Source organism: Acipenser ruthenus, chromosome 48 (genome assembly GCF_902713425.1).
Source record: "Acipenser ruthenus chromosome 48, fAciRut3.2 maternal haplotype, whole genome shotgun sequence".
Taxonomy (NCBI): domain Eukaryota; kingdom Metazoa; phylum Chordata; class Actinopteri; order Acipenseriformes; family Acipenseridae; genus Acipenser; species Acipenser ruthenus.
This window is the reverse complement of record NC_081236.1, coordinates 7,726,565-7,753,688: the sequence shown is the minus strand read 5'-3', so window position 1 is coordinate 7,753,688 and position 27,124 is coordinate 7,726,565. Positions and strand designations below refer to the sequence as shown.

Sequence of the window (27,124 nt, the reverse complement as noted above, 5' to 3'; positions counted from 1 at the left end):
ATTTATGTGGTGTTATTATGTTTCCTGTTCCAATATGGTCCTTGTTAGTGTGAGTGACATTTCCTTGTTCATTTGTATCAGTCTGAACCCCTTCTATACATTTCAGCTTCAGCCCTTGGGTTCCAATGCAACGAAACACTAAAGTTAACAAACCAGGATTATTATTGTTACATGTTACTGTTTGTACCACTTGACCCTCATTCGATTAAAAATAAAATACATATTTTAGTAATCAATCTTCAGAAGTGTGCTTTAAATGTGTTTCCAAAAGCTGCTCCACATGAAACACCTCAAAGCTGCTCCACATGAAGCACCTCAAAGCTGCTCCACATGAAGCACCTCAAAGCTGCTCCACATGAAGCACCTCAAAGCTGCTCCACATGAAGCACCTCAAAGCTGCTCCACATGAAGCACCTCAAAGCTGCTCCACATGAAGCACCTCAAAGCTGCTCCACATGAAGCACCTCAAAGCTGCTCCACATGAAACACCTCAAAGCTGCTCCACATGAAACACCTCAAAGCTGCTCCACATGAAACACCTCAAAGCTGTCCACATGAAACACCTCAAAGCTGCTCCACATGAAGCACCTCAAAGCTGCTCCACATGAAGCACCTCAAAGCTGCTCCACATGAAGCACCTCAAAGCTGCTCCACATGAAGCACCTCAAAGCTGCTCCACATGAAACACCTCAAAGCTGCTCCACATGAAGTACCTCAAAGCTGTCCACATGAAGCACCTCAAAGCTGCTCCACATGAAGCACCTCAAAGCTGCTCCACATGAAACACCTCAAAGCTGCTCCACATGAAGCACCTCAAAGCTGCTCCACATGAAGCACCTCAAAGCTGCTCCACATGAAGCACCTCAAAGCTGCTCCACATGAAGCACCTCAAAGCTGCTCCACATGAAGCACCTCAAAGCTGCTCCACATGAAGCACCTCAAAGCTGCTCCACATGAAGCACCTCAAAGCTGCTGCACATGAAGCACCTCTGCAGTGGTGTCATTTTCTGTGACCTTAATGTTTTAAAGTAATGCTGGATTTTGTTTGTTGTTTTTGCCATTTCCGCATGCATGACATCCCTGTACAGTGCAAACCTGTTTGAGGATCCATTGCTCCTGATCCAATCTAAATCAATCTGCATGCTGTTTGGATTAATAGACTTCTCTTCTCCTAGACAGGCAGCACAAATAGTGGAGCTGAGCAGTAAAGCAATAAAGAAAAAGCACTTCACAACAGTTCAGTGTAAAATCAATGCAAAGTTTATTAGTGGCTTCTGAATAGTGAAATGTGTAAAGGTGTTCTCTTTTAATAGCATCATCTACACTTCACACTGTCTTACAGGATGCAATTGAGACACAATATATAAAGATTTAAACATTCTACTGTAAAGGCAGTGCTGATTTATATGTACAGCTCAGACAAAAGTTTAGCATCACCTAGAATTTTTGGTACAATTCATAACTTATTTAACATTGTGTAATCAAAGAAACTACACAAGGATATCACAAAAGTCTACTGGATGTCATAATAGTAGTACAGTACTTCATCATAGATTTCAAAATGTCAATTTATTTCAATTTCTGTCACTTTTTCATTCAGTATATGCAAAACTACAAATCACTATAATTCAATATGTTAACGTAACATTATTCAGCAGGTCTCATTCGACTTTATGAGCAAAATTAGTTCATTCTATAGTGAGGCAAAACGTTTGGTCATATATCTGTAGTCTATTTCAGTCAGTCAAAGCTCTCAGCCTGCGTTAAAGCAGCTAGCAGGGCCAGTGAAATATGACACTGTCTACACTCACACACACACACATACAGCCTAAACTGAAATGGGTCAGACAATCTTACAATAGATCACACTAAGCTAACTAATAGTAAATTGTTCATCGATATAGCAAGTTTACTTTAAAATAAATTCTTCATACAACTGTGAGGTAGATTACTTATAGTTACTTTATCAAGTTTCACTAAAACGTTATTTCACACACAAGGTGTGCAAACTAAACAATTAACATTTCAATGGTACGTGATAGTGTTACAATTAATTAATTTAGTTTCATGAGAGGAAAACGCAACTGGAACTATACTGGCTTACAGCAAACTCAGGCTCTCTGCATTTGCTCGTTTACTAGCTTGCCTTCCCTTTTTGGGTCGTGTTCTCAGTCACAGTCCTGGAGTTGCAGCTTGGCATAGCAGAGTGACAGCAATTAGTTTAGCAATCAAAGTGGAGCACAACATGTTTAGTTTTGCTTGAATATTTATAGCATTTCTCTATGCTAGGTTGCTATCTGCATTAGGTCATTTGTTCATCTTGCACCTTAAAACTCAGTCCTTTGATGTTTAATGTCCTTTTCCGCTAGGACATCGATGCTTTATGTCTTCCTCGCGTCAAACCGCTTCTTGTTGCCGCTGTGAATTATCTGTACAGAATTCAACTGTCCTTTCAGCCTAATCCAGTCCAGATGCCACCCAGCCCTGCTCACCTAGTTCAGGGGTCACACAGTTCAGTGTGTGCAGGAAAGGAGCCCTTTTTCTTCAAGACACATATTTCATTAATCTGTCCAGTTACATTTATAATACACTTTCATGTATTAATATCATATTCAGGGAATATTCACCACAAACAGCAGCATCTTCCCCTTTTTCAATGTCTCTCTTGGGTTTGTTCAGTTCCACTGCAGATCTTTATCTCAGGAATCATTGACAGTTTAAACAATGACAATCCTTTTACATACAGAGGTAATGGAAACATAATAATGTGCCCTTTATACACACAGATACTGGAAAACATACAGGAACTCAAACTCAACGTCAATGAAATCCTTTATAAATAACTAAGCCTGCCTTTGGATGTACTGCATTGTCAATTTAATGATAGCATACTGATACCAAATACAAGCAAATAAGCCATATTTTGCCCAAAGGAATAAGCAGCTAATGGTGATTCCACAAAAGCACCAGCTCTGTTACTGTCAAACAGTCTGAGGCAACTTCATACTGCAGATTGTTTAGATCAATTATTCATAAACTGTATAAACTATGAATGTAGTAATGATGGTAATGTTGCAGCATGTATGTATTGCAGATTTGAGTAAAAGCAACTTTTATGACTCTTTTACTTGCAAACCTTTCATGCTTTACAGTATATTTATACAGCTCTAATATTGTGGGTGTGTCAATTTCACACACAGCAATTTACACAATAAAAATGATAGGAATTGTATTTGAATCCCACTGCATTGAAGCAGGGCTCCAGTACACAACAAGCTTGGAGGTTCTCAGTACTTAAAGGGTGCATAAGGACCTTTTTATTTGATTGTGTCGCATGTTCCCATGTGTTGCTACAACTGCTTACGGAAGGAGAGCGTATTGTTTAATTTGTTGTTTTATTTTTATATTTTGACCACTTTTCTAAACTTTTAAATTGCATTCCCTGCCTCAAGGACCTCTCAGAACTACATTTCCCATCATCCTCCTGCTCACTGGTAAATCCATCTCAGTTACATATGTGAGCAGCAGGATGATGGTAAATGTAGTTCTGAGAGGTCCATGCAGGTACATGTGAAGCCATCTTGAGGCAGAGAATGCAATTTAAAGTTTTAAAAAAGTGGTGAAAATGAAAACAATACACACTTTACGTGAACACATGGGAACATGTAACACAATAAAAGGTCTATATGTGCCCTTTAAAACACTCAAAGCAGTCAAGTTCATTCAAACCCAAAACAGCATTTGCTCCAGTGCAAAGTGTGCACCACATGATATAAAAAAAAGAAAATAAAGGTTGTTTCAGCTTGTGCTTGCACTGGTGCAATAGCTTAGAGGTCATTCTAGTAAGATGAAGGGCACACTGCTGCCACACCCATGAAGAGAGTTTTAGTTTTTTTCAAATAATTTACTTCTGTTCTCACCGACACTGGTACAGTAATGGTATTTTAAAAATATGGTGTGTTTTTGGCATCTTTGTTTAATGTGTTCACAGAAACAAGCTTGGCATGAATCCTCACAGCATGATAAGTGAGATTAATTTCCATTGCAGTTCATTCTGAAAGAATGGGTCTGTCTCCTTCAGTTTGACATGCTCCCCTTCTCAGTGTCTCTGGATTCAGGCTGGCTCTCACTCCTGGGGACCCCCTTCATTTACTGCAGGGTGAGAGAAAGACAAGGAATCAGTCAGCTCTCCACACACTCAAACAAGCAGGGTGGAGAGGTGAGGGACTGGGAGGGAGGGAGGCTGTCTCTAGTGTGAATTCGCTGGTGTCTTTTTAGGCTTCCTGACTGACTAAAACTGTCCCCACATTCAAAACAGTGATACGGCTTCTCTCCAGTGTGAATTCGTTGGTGTGTTTTTAGATTTGCTAACTGATTGAAACTCTCTCCACATTCAGAACATTGATATGGCTTCTCTCCAGTGTGAATTCGCTGGTGTGTTTTTAGGCTTCCTGACTGACTAAAACTCTCCCTACATTCAGTACAGTGATACGGCTTCTCTCCAGTGTGAATTCGCTGGTGTCTTTTTAGTTTTTCTTTGTCAGTGAAGCTTTTCCCACATTCAACACAGTGATGCGGCTTCTCTCCAGTGTGAATGCGTTGGTGTCTATTTAGGCTTCCTGACTCATTGAAGCTTTCCCCACATTCAGTACATTGACATGGTTTCTCTCCAGTGTGAAGTCGCTGGTGTCTTTTTAGGCTTTCTGACGCATTGAAGCTCTTTCCACATTCAGTACAGTGATACGGCTTCTCTCCAGTGTGAATTCGCTGGTGTTTTTTTAGGACTCCTAACTTACGGAAGCTCTTTCCACATTCAACACAGTGATACGGCTTCTCTCCAGTGTGAATTCGCTGGTGTGTTTTAAGGTTTGCTAACTGATTGAAACTCTCCCCACATTCAAAACATTGATATGGCTTCTCTCCAGTGTGAAGTCGCTGGTGTCTTTTAAGGCTTCCTGATGTATTGAAGCTTTTTCCACATTCAGTACAAAAGTGTGGCTTCTCTCCAGTGTGAATTCGCTGGTGTTTTTTTAGGACTCCTAACTCGCGGAAGCTCTTTCCGCATTCAGTACAGTGATACGGCTTCTCTCCAGAGTGAATTCGCTGATGTGTTTTTAGGCTTCCTGGCCTTCTGAAGCTCTTCCCACATTCATTACACTCATGTGATATCTTTGGCCGGGATATGTTTTCTGTATCCTTAAACAACAAGTCAACAGATTCCTCTTCAATATGGACATGCTCCAGTTGAGTCTCCTCTTGTTTAATGTGGACAGGCTCCAGTTGAGTCTCTTGTTTAATGTGGACAGGCTCCAGTTGAGTCTCTTCTTCTTTAATGTGGACAGGCTCCAGTTCAGTCTCTTCTTTCATGTGGACAGGCTCCAGTTCAGTCCCTTCTTTCATGTGGACAGGCTCCAGTTCAGTCTCTTCTTCTTTCATGTGGACAGGCTCCAGTTCAGTCTCTTCTTCTTTAATGTGGACAGGCTCCAATTCAGTCTCTTCCTCTTTCATGTGGACAGGCTCCAGTTCAGTCTCCTCTTTAATGTGGACAGGCTCCAGTTCAGTCTCTTGTTTAATGTGGACATGCTCCAGTTCAGTCTCTTCTTTAATGTGGACAGGCTCCAGTTCAGTCTCTTCTTTAATGTGGACAGGCTCCAGTTCAGGCATCTCCTGTTTAATGCAGACAGGTACCAATTCCAGAACATCCTCCTGTTTAATGTAAACAGACTCCATCTTTGTTCCTTGGTTTTCACCAGGATAAGGCAGTCCTGAAAACAGAAAATGAAATGAAGTATTACGAGCTGTTCTCTATCGGTGTGTTTACACTTACAACTCGGACCTGGACTGGCTTAGGCTCTAATCAGATTCAAAGATTCTTATCATTTGAGCCCCCGTTTACACTTGAGCACAGACCTAGGCTGGCTTTGGCCCAGTATGCGCGCACATACCCCCTGAACTGCAGTGTGTGCCCGATGACATCATATCAACCACGTCTTGTGTGAAGACATTTCCCCTCCCAGAACACAGAGGCGGAAGTGTTTAAATCAACAGCAAGCCTGTCATTTGAGTCACTCGTGTGTTTCTACTCCAAGGTGGTCATTCCGTGCCAATTAAGATTTCATTCTGTCATCAGAAATGGAGCGGAGCATTGAAAACGAGCAAATCAGATGTTTCAAGAAACAGGTCTTTTGGGTCGGTGTGACAGAAACACAGTGATTCTTGGTGGTAAATCTCCCAGACCTGGATTGTTAAAAATAAAATACTTCCAACTGGATTACAAATCTCTGTCTGATAATGACACACCGCATCACTCCTGCACCTGTACACTGCAAACCACTTTGCCACAGTCGGTAAGCATTCTTGGTACTGTGAAGCAATTTAGTCTGCTCTCCAGTAATGCTGCATTTTAAAATCCTGGTATAAACAGTCACCTAAACTGAAACCTAAGATACTGAAATGCTGCACCTCATAATAAAAGGTATTTCTAATGGCCTGGGGATTTAGTGAAATGCATTTTGATTGGACAGTCATCTGTGATGTTTGTCCTATGAATATTTCACAACAGTTAATATTTTGTTTTCTGGTAAGCTTGTACTTGTGATCGCTGAATCTCGTGAAAAGTATATAAAACCATCCCTGATTGGTTGTTGGAGCCTTTGGAGATGTCACTCATATGGTATGCAACCGATGGTTGTTTAAAACGCCTTAAAATGGGCATCTACCGTCACCATGACATCATCGTTCACATATCAATGATTTATAGCAGCTGTTTTTTGGGTCCAGTTAGGAGTGAATAGTCAGATGTTTTCCAAATGGTTTCATGTGGGCTTTTGAAAATCCAGTATTGCACCAAAAATAGCCTTGCAGCCAAATGATATTTCTCAAGAACTGGCAAGGATAGTCCTCCTAGTTTAGAGAGCGAGAATCTCCTTTTCTTTATTCTGGGCTGGGAACCCTCCATATAGACAACAGACAGATTGGCAGCATTTTCCAGTTCAGCATCTTCTACTATTAATTCTAATTATCATCCTGATTATTGGTAGTGTGACAGTCTGGCTCGCAGTGGTGAAGTGGATGACGTCACGGACCAGGAAGTAACTGACACCAAAACAGTGGATGGGTGGGTGAAGCTGAATGCTGCGGCACTCAGCATATTTATTAATAAACAAAACAAAAGATTTAACAAAACACAAAACAAAAGGGCACGAAGGCCAAACGAATCAACAAACAAACAAGTAAGTGTCGTGCTGGAGAATCCAGCACGTTTTAGCAATTGTTTTTTTAAATGTGACTCGCTCTCTCCGCTCCCCGTACTCTCCTCTGTACACCCAACCTCGAGTGCAGAGAGTTGATTTTTTATTTTTTTTTTGCCTTTCATAACAGACTATGAATAGCAGCACGCTCAACACTTTTGTCAACCAATTGTTATTAATTTCACTTCGATCTTCAATTACAGTTTGAGCTCATACACGTATATTGTCGATAAACGGTTTTTCATTTAAATAAATTATTATTTATATATATATATATATATGGATGGATGTTTACCGTGTTAAGGACAATGCTTTCAGTTTTGAGCATTCTGACATGGTTTTTCTTGGCTTTTATAATGCCTAATTGCAACATAAATTGAAAAGGTTAAACTAGTTTTCATTTGAATTAATAGTCTGATTAATAATTTAAAATGAACACAATGCTATATTATCTTAAATCAGTTGTTTGTTTTATACTAAGAGTTTTGTTCTCGATTTGAACAGGAGTGCTCATTGCAATGTTTAAGATTGGCATTTGTTACATTTTAGCCCATGTCTTTAGTCAAAAACATGGATACATTGTTTATCCTCAAACATGATGGTGCAATTGCAACAGACAATCTGAAGTTTAAACCTGAGGACTAAATCCAGTTTAAACCTCAATCACCAATCTGATTCAGATGGTCCGTTGCAATTGCACCAAAAAGTTTATAATGGTATTTTTTATTATTTTTGTCAGTAATGATTTGCCCGTTGGGAATGCAGTGCCCACAGTGCACTGATTGCCTATGTACAATTAGTAATATAAAAAGCAATACTATCTGTGATTAAACTACAGTTTCAAGATTATATCACGTGCCATGCCTCGGAATAATTTCAAGTGCCAGATTATATCACGTGGCGTGCCTCAGACTCATTTCAAGTGCCAGATTATATAACGTGGCGTGCCTCAGACTCATTTCAAGTGCCAGATTATATCACGTGGCGTGCCTCAGACTCATTTCAAGTGCCAGATTATATAACGTGGCGTGCCTCAGACTCATTTCAAGTGCCAGATTATATAACGTGGCGTGCCTCAGACTCATTTCAAGTGCCAGATTATATAACGTGGCGTGCCTCAGACTCATTTCAAGTGCCAGATTATATCACGTGGCGTGCCTCAGCATAATTTCAAGTGCCAGATTATATAAACGTGGCGTGCCTCAGACTCATTTCAAGTGCCAGATTATATAACATGGCGTGCCTCCGAATAATTTCAAGTGCCAGATTATATAACATGGCGTGCCTCAGACTCATTTCAAGTGCCAGATTATATAACATGGCGTGCCTCAGACTCATTTCAAGTGCCAGATTATATAACATGGCGTGCCTCAGACTCATTTCAAGTGCCAGATTATATAACGTGGCGTGCCTCAGAATGATTTCAAGTGCCCGGGTGTGCCTTCCCTAAAAAAGGTTGAGAGCCACTGGTCTAGGCAATGTGAACGACAACAAGGGCTGTTACATTCTTATTGTAAGCATACACTGCTTCAAAATGCAGCACAACTTCAACTGTTCACTTAATCAAAAACAAAAAGATCTCATGAAAATAACTGCTTACAAAATTCAATCAAACTTGAATTAGTTACTAAACAAGACGGCACAGTAATCAATTACAGCTTCAAAAAGCCACAGAATACACCCGCAACCAATGAGATTGAGCAAGATACACAATTACAAATAAATATAATTATTATTATTTTAAACCATCAGTGTTATTTATGATTCAATCTATTTTTTTTTTTTAAAGCATCAGAATAATATTCTACTCGCAGTCCATCGCTGGATTTAATGCAGCATCAAGTCTGTTCTGCACACAACTCGCTATCCTATTGTTGTCTTCAGATATTAAAAATCCAAACACGGCTCTTTAGAGACTTATTTACTGCAGGATGATCACACGTTACACAGCACTGGTAAAATGAGTGTCTCAATGTTCTTGCATCATTAGTAAGCATGCCTGAGCAAACATTAAATTCTGTGCTGGATGAAATTCAATCATGTATATGGATGTACATTATCGGCTAAAATAACACACACTGCAGATAGCCGATTGTGTGTGTGTTTATTCCCTCTCATCGGTGCCATGCAGACAGGCTCCCGATTATCAGAGCATCCCTATTATTAAATAAAAACATGTAAACTGGAACAGAAATAAGAAATAAAAGCTTCTTGAAGTGCATCCTGAATGGTTATAATAACGAGATACAAAGTGAAATTCAAGTGCTTTGAATGAAGTGACTGAACTAACACGATGAGACTGCAGTTTAAACGTACGTGTATTTTGTTGATCTTACAGTAAATCAATGAAATGTGCGTGTTTCAGCACATTGCCACCAACTGTCATTTTAACATTTTACTATGGAGGGGCGTTAACATGAACACAAAAATGTAAGACCAGCAGATGACAGAAAACCCTTTAATCCCCATTAAGATGAGCGACATGATTGTTTGGTCTTGAGATCTGTTTATATGGTCTCATGACAATGTGCTCTGATGCCCTTCAGTGATTTCAATTAATATTTAGCTTGTGCATGATAAGACATGGGATTACTCTGCAATCTCATCAAGTTTACTACCAGTCACATCCAGAACTGTCACGTCCGGAACGCTAATCTGGGCACTTACTATTAAGAAAGGGGCAACATTTTTATTCCAGAACATACATTTTAAAAAGTTATCTTTGCAGAGAAAGTTTGAACAAAATATATAATGTAGTATCCAACTTTTATAGAAACTTTACCAAGAAAATATGATGGCTGTGACATTTGGTTTAATTTAAACACCATTATTTTGAATCACTAAAATATTTTCCTTCATCCCAAGAAAATGTAATATTAGTAACTGGGCAGCAGTGTGGAGTAGTGGTTAGGGTTCTGGACTCTTGACCGGAGAGTCGTGGGTTCAATCCCAGGTGGGGGACACTGCTGCTGTGCCCTTGAGCAAGATACTTTACCTAGATTGCTAACCCAGTAAAAACCAACTGTATAAATGGGTAACTGTATGTAAAAAAATAATGTGATATCTTGTAACAATTGTAAGTCGCCCTGGATAAGAGTGTCTGCTAAGAATTAAATAACAATAATAATAACAACTTGGTATTACATACACAGAGTCAAAATGTGACTTATTTACAAATGTGTGACTAAAACATGTCTCTACCATTGATAGCTACAGTGTATGGAAGGCAGACTTCTGAAAATGTTGCTTTTTTAACAGTAATTTTAAATGCCTGTAAAGGCACAAACAGAACAATAACAATACAGCCTGCATTGACACACACCCTTCAGTACAAATACAGGGAGAGATGCTTTTGATAAATACAACTTTTTTTTTTTCATGGCCATGGCACTTTCATGGAATTGTCCTTATAATGTTTTTACTTATTAAAAACAAGGCTAATTGTTTAGAATGTTACTGCAATTACTGATTTGAGGCACCTCTGTGTGCAGAGCAATAACTTGCATAGTATTGATTTGAGGCACCTCTGTGTGTAGAGCAATAACTTGCATAGTATTGATTTGAGGCACCTCTGTGTGTACAGCAATAACTTCCATAGTATTGATTTGAGACACCTCTGTGTGTACAGCAATAACTTGCATAGTATTGATTTGAGGACACCTCTGTGTGCAGAGCAATAACTTGCATAGTATTGATTTGAGGCACCTCTGTGTGTACAGCAATAACTTGCATAGTATTGATTTGAGGCACCTCTGTGTGCAGAGCAATAACTTGCACATTATTGACTTGAGGACACCTCTGTGTGCAGAGCAATAACTTGCAAAGTATTGATTTGAGGACCTTTGTGTGCAGAGCAATAACTTGCATAGTATTGATTTGAGGCACCTCTGTGTGCAGAGCAATAACTTGCATAGTATTGATTTGAGACACCTCTGTGTGCAGAGCAATAACTTGCATAGTATTGATTTGAGGCACCTCTGTGTGTACAGCAATAACTTGCATAGTATTGATTTGAGGCACCTCTGTGTGCAGAGCAATAACTTGCATAGTATTGATTTGAGGCACCTCTGTGTGCAGAGCAATAACTTGCATAGTATTGATTTGAGGCACCTCTGTGTGTACAGCAATAACTTGCATAGTATTGATTTGAGGCACCTCTGTGTGCAGAGCAATAACTTGCATAGTATTGATTTGAGGCACCTCTGTGTGCAGAGCAATAACTTGCACAGTATTGATTTGAGGCACCTCTGTGTGTACAGCAATAACTTGCACAGTATTGACTTGAGGACACCTCTGTGTGCAGAGCAATAACTTGCACAGTATTGATTTGAGGCACCTCTGTGTGTACAGCAATAACTTGCACAGTATTGACTTGAGGACACCTCTGTGTGCAGAGCAATAACTTGCATAGTATTGATTTGAGGCACCTCTGTGTGTACAGCAATAACTTGCATAGTATTGATTTGAGGCACCTCTGTGTGCAGAGCAATAACTTGCATAGTATTGATTTGAGGCACCTCGTTGTGTACAGCAATAACTTGCACAGTATTGACTTGAGGACACCTCTGTGTGCAGAGCAATAACTTGCACAGTATTGACTTGAGGACACCTCTGTGTGTACAGCAATAACTTGCATAGTATTGATTTGAGGCACCTCTGTGTGTACAGCAATAACTTGCACAGTATTGACTTGAGGACATCTCTGTGTGCAGAGCAATACCTTGCATAGTATTGATTTGAGGCACCTCTGTGTGCAGAGCAATACCTTGCATAGTATTGATTTGAGACACCTCTGTGTGTACAGCAATAACTTGCATAGTATTGATTTGAGGCACCTCTGTGTGCAGAGCAATAACTTGCATAGTATTGATTTGAGGCACCTCTGTGTGCAGAGCAATAACTTGCATAGTATTGATTTGAGGCACCTCTGTGTGTACAGCAATAACTTGCACAGTATTGACTTGAGGACACCTCTGTGTGCAGAGCAATAACTTGCATAGTATTGATTTGAGGCACCTCTGTGTGTAGAGCAATAACTTGCATAGTATTGATTTGAGGCACCTCTGTGTGCAGAGCAATAACTTGCATAGTATTGATTTGAGGCACCTCTGTGTGTACAGCAATAACTTGCACAGTATTGACTTGAGGACACCTCTGTGTGCAGAGCAATAACTTGCACAGTATTGATTTGAGGCACCTCTGTGTGTACAGCAATAACTTGCACAGTATTGACTTGAGGACACCTCTGTGTGCAGAGCAATAACTTGCATAGTATTGATTTGAGGCACCTCTGTGTGTACAGCAATAACTTGCATAGTATTGATTTGAGGCACCTCTGTGTGCAGAGCAATAACTTGCATAGTATTGATTTGAGGCACCTCTGTGTGTACAGCAATAACTTGCATAGTATTGATTTGAGGCACCTCTGTGTGCAGAGCAATAACTTGCATAGTATTGATTTGAGGCACCTCGTTGTGTACAGCAATAACTTGCACAGTATTGACTTGAGGACACCTCTGTGTGCAGAGCAATAACTTGCACAGTATTGACTTGAGGACACCTCTGTGTGTACAGCAATAACTTGCATAGTATTGATTTGAGGCACCTCTGTGTGTACAGCAATAACTTGCACAGTATTGACTTGAGGACATCTCTGTGTGCAGAGCAATACCTTGCATAGTATTGATTTGAGGCACCTCTGTGTGCAGAGCAATACCTTGCATAGTATTGATTTGAGACACCTCTGTGTGTACAGCAATAACTTGCATAGTATTGATTTGAGGCACCTCTGTGTGCAGAGCAATAACTTGCATAGTATTGATTTGAGGCACCTCTGTGTGCAGAGCAATAACTTGCACAGTATTGATTTGAGGCACCTCTGTGTGTACAGCAATAACTTGCACAGTATTGACTTGAGGACACCTCTGTGTGCAGAGCAATAACTTGCATAGTATTGATTTGAGGCACCTCTGTGTGTACAGCAATAACTTGCATAGTATTGATTTGAGGCACCTCTGTGTGCAGAGCAATAACTTGCATAGTATTGATTTGAGGCACCATTGTGTGCAGAGCAATAACTTACATTGTATTGATTTGAGGCACCTCTGTGTGCAGAGCAATAACTTGCATAGTATTGATTTGAGGCACCTCTGTGTGTAGAGCAATAACTTGCATAGTATTGATTTGAGGCACCTCTGTGTGCAGAACAATAACTTGCACAGTATTGATTTGAGGCACCTCTGTGTGTACAGCAACAACTTGCACAGTATTGACTTGAGGACACCTCTGTGTGCAGAGCAAAAACTTGCATAGTATTGATTTGAGGCACCTCTGTGTGTACAGCAATAACTTGCATAGTATTGATTTGAGGCACCTCTGTGTGCAGAGCAATAACTTGCATAGTATTGATTTAATACACCTCTGTGTGCAGAGCAATAACTTGCATAGTATTGATTTGAGGCACCTCTGTGTGTAGAGCAATAACTTGCATAGTATTGATTTGAGGCACCTCTGTGTGCAGAGCAATAACTTGCACAGTATTGATTTGAGGCACCTCTGTGTGTACAGAAATAACTTGCATAGTATTGATTTGAGGCACCTCTGTGTGCAGAGCAATAACTTGCATAGTATTGATTTAATACACCTCTGTGTGCAGAGCAATAACTTGCATAGTATTGATTTGAGGCACCTCTGTGTGTAGAGCAATAACTTGCATAGTATTGATTTGAGGCACCTCTGTGTGCAGAGCAATAACTTGCATAGTATTGATTTGAGGCACCTCTGTGTGTAGAGCAATAACTTGCATAGTATTGATTTGAGGCACCTCTGTGTGCAGAGCAATAACTTGCATAGTATTGATTTGAGGCACCTCTGTGTGTACAGCAATAACTTGCATAGTATTGATTTGAGGCACCTCTGTGTGCAGAGCAATAACTTGCATAGTATTGATTTGAGGCACCTCTGTGTGCAGAGCAATAACTTGCATAGTATTGATTTGAGGCACCTCTGTGTGCAGAGCAATAACTTGCATAGTATTGATTTGAGGCACCTCTGTGTGTACAGCAATAACTTGCATAGTATTGATTTGAGGCACCTCTGTGTGCAGAGCAATAACTTGCATAGTATTGATTTGAGGCACCTCTGTGTGCAGAGCAATAACTTGCACAGTATTGATTTGAGGCACCTCTGTGTGTACAGCAATAACTTGCACAGTATTGACTTGAGGACACCTCTGTGTGCAGAGCAATAACTTGCACAGTATTGATTTGAGGCACCTCTGTGTGTACAGCAATAACTTGCACAGTATTGACTTGAGGACACCTCTGTGTGCAGAGCAATAACTTGCATAGTATTGATTTGAGGCACCTCTGTGTGTACAGCAATAACTTGCATAGTATTGATTTGAGGCACCTCTGTGTGCAGAGCAATAACTTGCATAGTATTGATTTGAGGCACCTCGTTGTGTACAGCAATAACTTGCACAGTATTGACTTGAGGACACCTCTGTGTGCAGAGCAATAACTTGCACAGTATTGACTTGAGGACACCTCTGTGTGTACAGCAATAACTTGCATAGTATTGATTTGAGGCACCTCTGTGTGTACAGCAATAACTTGCACAGTATTGACTTGAGGACATCTCTGTGTGCAGAGCAATACCTTGCATAGTATTGATTTGAGGCACCTCTGTGTGCAGAGCAATACCTTGCATAGTATTGATTTGAGACACCTCTGTGTGTACAGCAATAACTTGCATAGTATTGATTTGAGGCACCTCTGTGTGCAGAGCAATAACTTGCATAGTATTGATTTGAGGCACCTCTGTGTGCAGAGCAATAACTTGCATAGTATTGATTTGAGGCACCTCTGTGTGTACAGCAATAACTTGCACAGTATTGACTTGAGGACACCTCTGTGTGCAGAGCAATAACTTGCATAGTATTGATTTGAGGCACCTCTGTGTGTAGAGCAATAACTTGCATAGTATTGATTTGAGGCACCTCTGTGTGCAGAGCAATAACTTGCATAGTATTGATTTGAGGCACCTCTGTGTGTACAGCAATAACTTGCACAGTATTGACTTGAGGACACCTCTGTGTGCAGAGCAATAACTTGCATAGTATTGATTTGAGGCACCTCTGTGTGTACAGCAATAACTTGCATAGTATTGATTTGAGGCACCTCTGTGTGCAGAGCAATAACTTGCATAGTATTGATTTGAGGCACCATTGTGTGCAGAGCAATAACTTACATAGTATTGATTTGAGGCACCTCTGTGTGCAGAGCAATAACTTGCATAGTATTGATTTGAGGCACCTCTGTGTGTAGAGCAATAACTTGCATAGTATTGATTTGAGGCACCTCTGTGTGCAGAGCAATAACTTGCACAGTATTGATTTGAGGCACCTCTGTGTGTACAGCAACAACTTGCACAGTATTGACTTGAGGACACCTCTGTGTGCAGAGCAAAAACTTGCATAGTATTGATTTGAGGCACCTCTGTGTGTACAGCAATAACTTGCATAGTATTGATTTGAGGCACCTCTGTGTGCAGAGCAATAACTTGCATAGTATTGATTTAATACACCTCTGTGTGCAGAGCAATAACTTGCATAGTATTGATTTGAGGCACCTCTGTGTGTAGAGCAATAACTTGCATAGTATTGATTTGAGGCACCTCTGTGTGCAGAGCAATAACTTGCACAGTATTGATTTGAGGCACCTCTGTGTGTACAGAAATAACTTGCATAGTATTGATTTGAGGCACCTCTGTGTGCAGAGCAATAACTTGCATAGTATTGATTTGAGGCACCTCTGTGTGTACAGCAATAACTTGCATAGTATTGATTTGAGGCACCTCTGTGTGCAGAGCAATAACTTGCATAGTATTGATTTAATACACCTCTGTGTGCAGAGCAATAACTTGCATAGTATTGATTTGAGGCACCTCTGTGTGTAGAGCAATAACTTGCATAGTATTGATTTGAGGCACCTCTGTGTGCAGAGCAATAACTTGCATAGTATTGATTTGAGGCACCTCTGTGTGTAGAGCAATAACTTGCATAGTATTGATTTGAGGCACCTCTGTGTGCAGAGCAATAACTTGCATAGTATTGATTTGAGGCACCTCTGTGTGTACAGCAATAACTTGCATAGTATTGATTTGAGGCACCTCTGTGTGCAGAGCAATAACTTGCATAGTATTGATTTGAGGCACCATTGTGTGCAGAGCAATAACTTACATAGTATTGATTTGAGGCACCTCTGTGTGCAGAGCAATAACTTGCATAGTATTGATTTGAGGCACCTCTGTGTGTAGAGCAATAACTTGCATAGTATTGATTTGAGGCACCTCTGTGTGCAGAGCAATAACTTGCACAGTATTGATTTGAGGCACCTCTGTGTGTACAGCAACAACTTGCACAGTATTGACTTGAGGACACCTCTGTGTGCAGAGCAAAAACTTGCATAGTATTGATTTGAGGCACCTCTGTGTGTACAGCAATAACTTGCATAGTATTGATTTGAGGCACCTCTGTGTGCAGAGCAATAACTTGCATAGTATTGATTTAATACACCTCTGTGTGCAGAGCAATAACTTGCATAGTATTGATTTGAGGCACCTCTGTGTGTAGAGCAATAACTTGCATAGTATTGATTTGAGGCACCTCTGTGTGCAGAGCAATAACTTGCACAGTATTGATTTGAGGCACCTCTGTGTGTACAGAAATAACTTGCATAGTATTGATTTGAGGCACCTCTGTGTGCAGAGCAATAACTTGCATAGTATTGATTTGAGGCACCTCTGTGTGTACAGCAATAACTTGCAAAGTATTGATTTGAGGCACCTCTGTGTGCAGAGCAATAACTTGCATAGTATTGATTTGAGGCACCTCTGTGTGTAGAGCAATAACTTGCATAGTATTGATTTGAGGCACCTCTGTGTGCAGAGCAATAACTTGCATAGTATTGGTTTGAGGCACCTCTGTGTGTAGAGCAATAACTTGCATAGTATTGATTTGAGGCACCTCTGTGTGCAGAGCAATAACTTGCATAGTATTGATTTGAGGCACCTCTGTGTGTACAGCAATAACTTGCATAGTATTGATTTGAGGCACCTCTGTGTGCAGAGCAATAACTTGCATAGTATTGATTTGAGGCACCATTGTGTGCAGAGCAATAACTTACATAGTATTGATTTGAGGCACCTCTGTGTGCAGAGCAATAACTTGCATAGTATTGATTTGAGGCACCTCTGTGTGTAGAGCAATAACTTGCATAGTATTGATTTGAGGCACCTCTGTGTGCAGAGCAATAACTTGCACAGTATTGATTTGAGGCACCTCTGTGTGTACAGCAATAACTTGCACAGTATTGACTTGAGGACACCTCTGTGTGCAGAGCAAAAACTTGCATAGTATTGATTTGAGGCACCTCTGTGTGTACAGCAATAACTTGCATAGTATTGATTTGAGGCACCTCTGTGTGCAGAGCAATAACTTGCATAGTATTGATTTAATACACCTCTGTGTGCAGAGCAATAACTTGCATAGTATTGATTTGAGGCACCTCTGTGTGTAGAGCAATAACTTGCATAGTATTGATTTGAGGCACCTCTGTGTGCAGAGCAATAACTTGCACAGTATTGATTTGAGGCACCTCTGTGTGTACAGAAATAACTTGCACAGTATTGACTTGAGGACACCTCTGTGTGCAGAGCAATAACTTGCATAGTATTGATTTGAGGCACCTCTGTGTGTACAGCAATAACTTGCATAGTATTGATTTGAGGCACCTCTGTGTGTACAGCAAAAACTTGCACAGTATTGACTTGAGGACATCTCTGTGTGAAGAGCAATACCTTGCATAGTATTGATTTGAGACACCTCTGTGTGCAGAGCAATAACTTGCATAGTATTGATTTGAGGCACCTCTGTGTGCAGAGCAATAACTTGCACAGTATTGACTTGAGGACACCTCTGTGTGCAGAGCAATAACTTGCATAGTATTGATTTGAGGACACCTCTGTGTGTACAGCAATAACTTGCATAGTATTGATTTGAGGACACCTCTGTGTGCAGAGCAATAACTTGCATAGTATTGATTTGAGGACACCTCTGTGTGCAGAGCAATAACTTGCATAGTATTGATTTGAGGCACCTCTGTGTGTACAGCAATAACTTGCATAGTATTGATTTGAGGCACCTCTGTGTGTACAGCAATAACTTGCACAGTATTTACTTGAGGACACCTCTGTGTGCAGAGCAATAACTTGCATAGTATTGATTTGAGGCACCTCTGTGTGTACAGCAATAACTTGCATAGTATTGATTTGAGGCACCTCTGTGTGTACAGCAATAACTTGCACAGTATTGACTTGAGGACATCTCTGTGTGCAGAGCAATACCTTGCATAGTATTGATTTGAGGCACCTCTGTGTGCAGAGCAATAACTTGCATAGTATTGATTTGAGGCACCTGTGTGCAGAGCAATAACTTGCACAGTATTGACTTGAGGACACCTCTGTGTGCAGAGCAATAACTTGCATAGTATTGATTTGAGGCACCTCTGTGTGTACAGAAATAACTTGCACAGTATTGACTTGAGGACACCTCTGTGTGCAGAGCAATAACTTGCATAGTATTGATTTGAGGAACCTCTGTGTGTACAGCAATAACTTGCACAGTATTGACTTGAGGAAATCTCTGTGTGCAGAGCAATACCTTGCATAGTATTGATTTGAGACACCTCTGTGTGCAGAGCAATAACTTGCATAGTATTGATTTGAGGCACCTCTGTGTGCAGAGCAATAACTTGCATAGTATTGATTTGAGGCACCTCTGTGTGCAGAGCAATAACTTGCATAGTATTGATTTGAGGACACCTCTGTGTGCAGAGCAATAACTTGCATAGTATTGATTTGAGGCACCTCTGTGTGCAGAGCAATAACTTGCATAGTATTGATTTGAGGCACCTCTGTGTGTACAGCAATAACTTGCATAGTATTGATTTGAGGCACCTCTGTGTGTACAGCAATAACTTGCACAGTATTGACTTGAGGACATCTCTGTGTGCAGAGCAATACCTTGCATAGTATTGATTTGAGGCACCTCTGTGTGCAGAGCAATAACTTGCATAGTATTGATTTGAGGCACCTCTGTGTGTACAGCAATAACTTGCACAGTATTGATTTGAGGCACCTGTGTGCAGAGCAATAACTTGCACAGTATTGACTTGAGGACACCTCTGTGTGCAGAGCAATAACTTGCATAGTATTGATTTGAGGCACCTCTGTGTGTACAGAAATAACTTGCACAGTATTGACTTGAGGACACCTCTGTGTGCAGAGCAATAACTTGCATAGTATTGATTTGAGGCACCTCTGTGTGTACAGCAATAACTTGCATAGTATTGATCTGAGGCACCTCTGTGTGTAGAGCAATAACTTGCACAGTACTGATTTGAGGACACCTCTGTGTGCAGAGCAATAACTTGCACAGTACTGTTCACTTAAGAAACAGTCGGAAATGAGTCATGGAAAAGAGATCTACTGAAAAAATTAATTTAAAAGCAAGTGATCAGCCCTTTTTAATCTGTGAAAATAAGAGATTCATTGTACTGTAACGCGCATTCTTGTGCTAAACTCTTAGCCTTTCAGATACGTTTCTTTCTGTAATATTAAGCAACAATGTCACAATAATAAACAAAGCATTGCACACAATTACAATCCTGCCCAGTAACACAGTGACTGCTCCGACACACTCAGTTACAATGAGACAATATAAGCCGAGTATGAAGCTGATTGAAGTGTAATGAATAAAGAGAGAGACGCTTACTTCAGGTATTGTCAGTGGGATGTGCAGCACGGCTCTAGTGCTCCAGTCACTCGCTCTGACCGTCTCCTCAGTGAATGTGTCCTTTCTTCTCTTCAGATCTGAAAATGTGTTTGTTTATTTCAAGAAGAACAAAGATTTTTTTTTTACATATATTATTTGTTTTAGTTCACTTTCACAGATGTATACTGCACTATGAGATTACAAGAATACAGATTAAGATACTGTGAAAGAAGCCGTTCAAGAGGAGGGGGCAATTTCACCCCCCAGGTGAGCAAGGAAGTGCAGCACTATCTGAAAGCAAGGCTTGTAAACCCATATTGTAACCTCGTGTAGTACCAGATATCCTGCATCAAAATAAAAACGTGTTTCTTTCAGGTAGCAATATTAAAAACCCTGGGTGACGCTCCACAGCACGAGTTTGGAACTGAGGTCTCCCTCAGTGTTTAAAATGATACCTGCAGAATAAAACTAGTGAAGGAAACAAAGCTACACTTCATTGAAAGAATGTTTAAACATGATTTCAAACACATTAAGAAGGACAGAAAGCCGGGTTTCCATGCGTGTTCATTTAAGTGTGAAAATGGCAGAGTCACTGTATTAACGTTTTGCAATGCGCTGCTTTTACAATCATTACGGCACACGTGAATTCACTCCACTCAGTGAAATAATAATTGTTTGATACTGAAAATATATTTGATCTCGTTTATAAAAATCCCCGATTGCTAGTCTCTAAGTTCCACGCGGTCTCACGAATAGAAAAAAAACAAAACATGCACGACAAAAATAGCCAGACCGTCAAAGACAATATTTACTCGCTAGATGTTTTCAACACGATCTCAATCTGTCTGCAAACCCGCCACTCGAGCAGCACTGAGCCCGCGGCACGGAGACTGCAACTGAGAGATATGAATAAAAACAAACACGCCGCTTCACAAATACAACACACACACACAAAAACAACGCGCTCCTACCACACTACAACCCGGACCTTTCAAAATAATACAATATAACAGCGCTCTGTAGTTTATAAACACATTGTAGAGCTCCATGCAGACTCTCTCACCTCCTCTCTGCTCTCCCTCAGTGTCTGAACGGATAAAACAACGCGCTCCTACCACACTACAACCCGGACCTTTCAAAATAATACAATATAACAGCGCTCTGTAGTTTATAAACACATTGTAGAGCTCCATGCAGACTCTCTCACCTCCTCTCTGCTCTCCCTCAGTGTCTGAACGGATAAAACAACGCGCTCCTACCACACTACAACCCGGACCTTTCAAAATAATACAATATAACAGCGCTCTGTAGTTTATAAACACATTGTAGAGCTCCATGCAGACTCTCTCACCTCCTCTCTGCTCTCCCTCAGTGTCTGAACGGATAAAACAACGCGCTCCTACCACACTACAACCTGGACCTTTCAAAATAATACAATATAACAGCGCTCTGTAGTTTATAAACACATTGTAGAGCTCCATGCAGACTCTCTCACCTCCTCTCTGCTCTCCCTCAGTGTCTGAACGGATAAAACAACGCGCTCCTACCACACTACAACCCGGACCTTTCAAAATAATACAATATAACAGCGCTCTGTAGTTTATAAACACATTGTAGAGCTCCATGCAGACTCTCTCACCTCCTCTCTGCTCTCCCTCAGTGTCTGAACGGATAAAACAACGCGCTCCTACCACACTACAACCCGGACCTTTCAAAATAATACAATATAACAGCGCTCTGTAGTTTATAAACACATTGTAGAGCTCCATGCAGACTCTCTCACCTCCTCTCTGCTCTCCCTCAGTGTCTGAACGGATAAAACAACGCGCTCCTACCACACTACAACCCGGACCTTTCAAAATAATACAATATAACAGCGCTCTGTAGTTTATAAACACATTGTAGAGCTCCATGCAGACTCTCTCACCTCCTCTCTGCTCTCCCTCAGTGTCTGAACGGATAAAACAACGCGCTCCTACCACACTACAACCCGGACCTTTCAAAATAATACAATATAACAGCGCTCTGTAGTTTATAAACACATTGTAGAGCTCCATGCAGACTCTCTCACCTCCTCTCTGCTCTCCCTCAGTGTCTGAACGGATAAAACAACGCGCTCCTACCACACTACAACCCGGACCTTTCAAAATAATACAATATAACAGCGCTCTGTAGTTTATAAACACATTGTAGAGCTCCATGCAGACTCTCTCACCTCCTCTCTGCTCTCCCTCAGTGTCTGAACGGATAAAACAACGCGCTCCTACCACACTACAACCCGGACCTTTCAAAATAATACAATATAACAGCGCTCTGTAGTTTATAAACACATTGTAGAGCTCCATGCAGACTCTCTCACCTCCTCTCTGCTCTCCCTCAGTGTCTGAACGGATAAAACAACGCGCTCCTACCACACTACAACCCGGACCTTTCAAAATAATACAATATAACAGCGCTCTGTAGTTTATAAACACATTGTAGAGCTCCATGCAGACTCTCTCACCTCCTCTCTGCTCTCCCTCAGTGTCTGAACGGATAAAACAACGCGCTCCTACCACACTACAACCCGGACCTTTCAAAATAATACAATATAACAGCGCTCTGTAGTTTATAAACACATTGTAGAGCTCCATGCAGACTCTCTCACCTCCTCTCTGCTCTCCCTCAGTGTCTGAACGGATAAAACAACGCGCTCCTACCACACTACAACCCGGACCTTTCAAAATAATACAATATAACAGCGCTCTGTAGTTTATAAACACATTGTAGAGCTCCATGCAGACTCTCTCACCTCCTCTCTGCTCTCCCTCAGTGTCTGAACGGATAAAACAACGCGCTCCTACCACACTACAACCCGGACCTTTCAAAATAATACAATATAACAGCGCTCTGTAGTTTATAAACACATTGTAGAGCTCCATGCAGACTCTCTCACCTCCTCTCTGCTCTCCCTCAGTGTCTGAACGGATAAAACAACGCGCTCCTACCACACTACAACCCGGACCTTTCAAAATAATACAATATAACAGCGCTCTGTAGTTTATAAACACATTGTAGAGCTCCATGCAGACTCTCTCACCTCCTCTCTGCTCTCCCTCAGTGTCTGAACGGATAAAACAACGCGCTCCTACCACACTACAACCCGGACCTTTCAAAATAATACAATATAACAGCGCTCTGTAGTTTATAAACACATTGTAGAGCTCCATGCAGACTCTCTCACCTCCTCTCTGCTCTCCCTCAGTGTCTGAACGGATAAAACAACGCGCTCCTACCACACTACAACCCGGACCTTTCAAAATAATACAATATAACAGCGCTCTGTAGTTTATAAACACATTGTAGAGCTCCATGCAGACTCTCTCACCTCCTCTCTGCTCTCCCTCAGTGTCTGAACGGATAAAACAACGCGCTCCTACCACACTGCAACCCGGACCTTTCAAAATAATACAATATAACAGCGCTCTGTAGTTTATAAACACATTGTAGAGCTCCATGCAGACTCTCTCACCTCCTCTCTGCTCTCCCTCAGTGTCTGAACGGATAAAACAACGCGCTCCTACCACACTACAACCCGGACCTTTCAAAATAATACAATATAACAGCGCTCTGTAGTTTATAAACACATTGTAGAGCTCCATGCAGACTCTCTCACCTCCTCTCTGCTCTCCCTCAGTGTCTGAACGGGTAAAACAACGCGCTCCTACCACACTACAACCCGGACCTTTCAAAATAATACAATATAACAGCGCTCTGTAGTTTATAAACACATTGTAGAGCTCCATGCAGACTCTCTCACCTCCTCTCTGCTCTCCCTCAGTGTCTGAACGGATAAAACAACGCGCTCCTACCACACTACAACCCGGACCTTTCAAAATAATACAATATAACAGCGCTCTGTAGTTTATAAACACATTGTAGAGCTCCATGCAGACTCTCTCACCTCCTCTCTGCTCTCCCTCAGTGTCTGAACGGATAAAACAACGCGCTCCTACCACACTACAACCCGGACCTTTCAAAATAATACAATATAACAGCGCTCTGTAGTTTATAAACACATTGTAGAGCTCCATGCAGACTCTCTCACCTCCTCTCTGCTCTCCCTCAGTGTCTGAACGGATAAAACAACGCGCTCCTACCACACTACAACCCGGACCTTTCAAAATAATACAATATAACAGCGCTCTGTAGTTTATAAACACATTGTAGAGCTCCATGCAGACTCTCTCACCTCCTCTCTGCTCTCCCTCAGTGTCTGAACGGATAAAACAACGCGCTCCTACCACACTACAACCCGGACCTTTCAAAATAATACAATATAACAGCGCTCTGTAGTTTATAAACACATTGTAGAGCTCCATGCAGACTCTCTCACCTCCTCTCTGCTCTCCCTCAGTGTCTGAACGGATAAAACAACGCGCTCCTACCACACTACAACCCGGACCTTTCAAAATAATACAATATAACAGCGCTCTGTAGTTTATAAACACATTGTAGAGCTCCATGCAGACTCTCTCACCTCCTCTCTGCTCTCCCTCAGTGTCTGAACGGGTCTGTCTCCCACAGGACGAGGAATATACCAATCACAAAATACACACCGATCAGCGCGGTCTGACAATTCATCTAATATGAACCGCAAAGGAAATTGTCATACCGGGGATCTTTTAATAAAAAATGAATATGACTTTCAATTTTAACATCATAATCGAGCTGTTTGTAGCTCTATATTTTCCCCAGTGAATACAATTTGAATTCAGGTAACCCCTCCCCCATGCCGGAGTTGGTATAGTCCTTTCTCTATCAGGCTGCAGCAGCGTCGATGCAGCGAGTTTCACGCAGATATATAATCTGTGTTTCGTGTAATTATATTGATATTTCCCGTCCTCTTCTTCCAAATGAGATGTTCAAACACTAACGCGATACCCCTGATAATGTTTTTTAGAAGTGTATTAGGTTAATTCAAGTTGAGCGCCGTTGTCACAAACAGATCCACAATGGCGCAGGCATGCTCGCAGTTTCATAGCTTTCTCTTCGCTAGTCTTGGAGGGTCAGTGCGTGTGAACTTGTTTTTGGTAAATACAGCACAGGGTCGCAGAAAGGTCATTCTTTACGAGTAAACTTCCAGGCAGTAACCTCTGCTATTTCTACCCCATGCTTTTATTTAGTTTCTCTTAAACTGTATTCTTGTCTCCTATTCTTTATCCAGGACAGTATTCCTCCCTGCTGTCCAGCGGCACAGATTTAGACTCTTCCTCAGACTGCGCTGCGAACTAAACCAGGCAACAGAGCCGCGTCCACAGCCGCAGAAGAGTCATCAGCAATGAGACACGCCAAGGAGTGCGCTGCTCTGTGAGACTCGAGGGGACGCGTTATCAAAGCGCTTCCTCCAGCCTTTAATTAACTGCTATTGATTTAAAAAAGGACAAGACATCATGTTAATGTTACAACATGAAAAACTAAACACACTGAGAGTGCTGAAGAGGGCTTGAAATACAGTGTATTACTCAGCTGTGTGGTTCTAGTTTTGTAAAATGAACAGGTGGTTTACCTCTTTAAAATAAATAGGAGTTAATTAAAGACTTTGAAAAGATGTCCTGAGGTGTCTTATTGTGATTAAAAAGCGTCCCATTCCACAAGAAAACCCTGAGAGGCGTTAGAAAACTAAAGCTCTTTGAATGAAATGCTTTTTATTATATGAATAACTACCCAGTGGAGTGACAGAGCAGGTTAATAAACTAAATGTATTGAATGAATAATGAAATCAGATCATATATGTCAGAGAGTGAGAGGTTTGTATTAAACAGTCCAGTTACAGTATGTTTTAAAGGTTTTAGTAGTTTAACTGCTTATGACTGCGAGGATTGGAAACAAAGGTAAATATTCTCATACAATACTCTGCATTTATATTACTGCTCCCAACAGTACTTTCTGTAAAGCTGTATTTGGGTCTGTAGTTGTTGTCCCCGGTCTGTACCAAGTGTATTCATTCAGGAGAAGCAACACGAGTGAAGGTGAATAAGCAGCCTACAGAATGTGTGCATTGCAGAAAGCGTTTATTATTAAAACATGAAGACATCTCTCAGGTTTTATTAATAACACCGATATTCTCTTTGAGTGGCGTTAGGTTGTAGCCCTTCAAAAGTTACAAACGTCAAATTTGCAATGCTTCAATGTATCCAGTAGGTGGCACCAAAACACTGTTCAGCTTTTACATTGTACAGTTTAGACTGCATTGGTTGATAATGTACATTCCTCCTTGAATGAGTTCAGTAAAAAGGGGCGGACCTAGATATTTCAAACAGCATGACTGATATTTTTGTGATACAATACACACATAAAAACAATGTGCTCCACAATATAAAGCATTCTTTAATTCTTAGTTTAAACTGCTGCATAATAAAGTGAATGTGCACAAACATTTGTGTTTAGTGTTTAAGTCTTCTAATAATTAGATTATTATGTTTAACCCATTTATCTTTTTAAATGATACCTTCAATCTTCTACTGTGATACTAATGGGAAAATGTAAAATAAGTTGATGGCTGATCGAAACAAAATATTTGTTGTTTTGTGAAACGTAATTAACTCTCATCAAAAAAATGTATCTTCTAAGAATCTTCCTGTTTCTTTTCTTTGTAAATCACCTCCTCACCCAGTTCATTGCTCTGTGTGTGTAATCTCCATGCCTGCAATGGTAATGACTAGAGTTAAATCACCTCCTCACCCAGTTCATTGCTCTGTGTGTGTAATCTCCATGCCTGCAATGCTAATGACTAGAGTTCAGTCACCTCCTCACCCAGTTCATTGCTCTGTGTGTGTAATCTCCATGTCTGCAATGGTAATGACTAGAGTTAAATCACCTCCTCACCCAGTTCATTGCTCTGTGTGTGTAATCTCCATGCCTGCGATGGTAATGACTAGAGTTAAATCACCTCCTCACCCAGTTCATTGCTCTGTGTGTGTAATCTCCATGCCTGCAATGGTAATGACTAGAGTTCAATCACCTCCTCACCCAGTTCATTGCTCTGTGTGTGTAATCT

At 40.9% G+C, this 27,124-nt stretch overlaps 1 protein-coding gene across 1 annotated transcript; it reads right to left on the bottom strand.

Moving 5' to 3' along the window:
* Positions 1 to 1,237: 1,237 nt before the first annotated feature.
* LOC131721244 (zinc finger protein 501-like) lies at positions 1,238 to 24,666 on the bottom strand. Its single transcript, XM_059014702.1, has 3 exons — positions 24,605 to 24,666; positions 20,086 to 20,183; positions 1,238 to 5,765 (listed from the first exon to the last, which is right to left on the bottom strand). The coding sequence occupies exon 3, from the start codon at positions 5,728 to 5,730 to the stop codon at positions 4,183 to 4,185; it is 1,548 nt and encodes a 515-aa protein (XP_058870685.1). The 5' UTR covers positions 5,731 to 5,765; positions 20,086 to 20,183; positions 24,605 to 24,666; the 3' UTR covers positions 1,238 to 4,182.
* Positions 24,667 to 27,124: the final 2,458 nt, after the last annotated feature.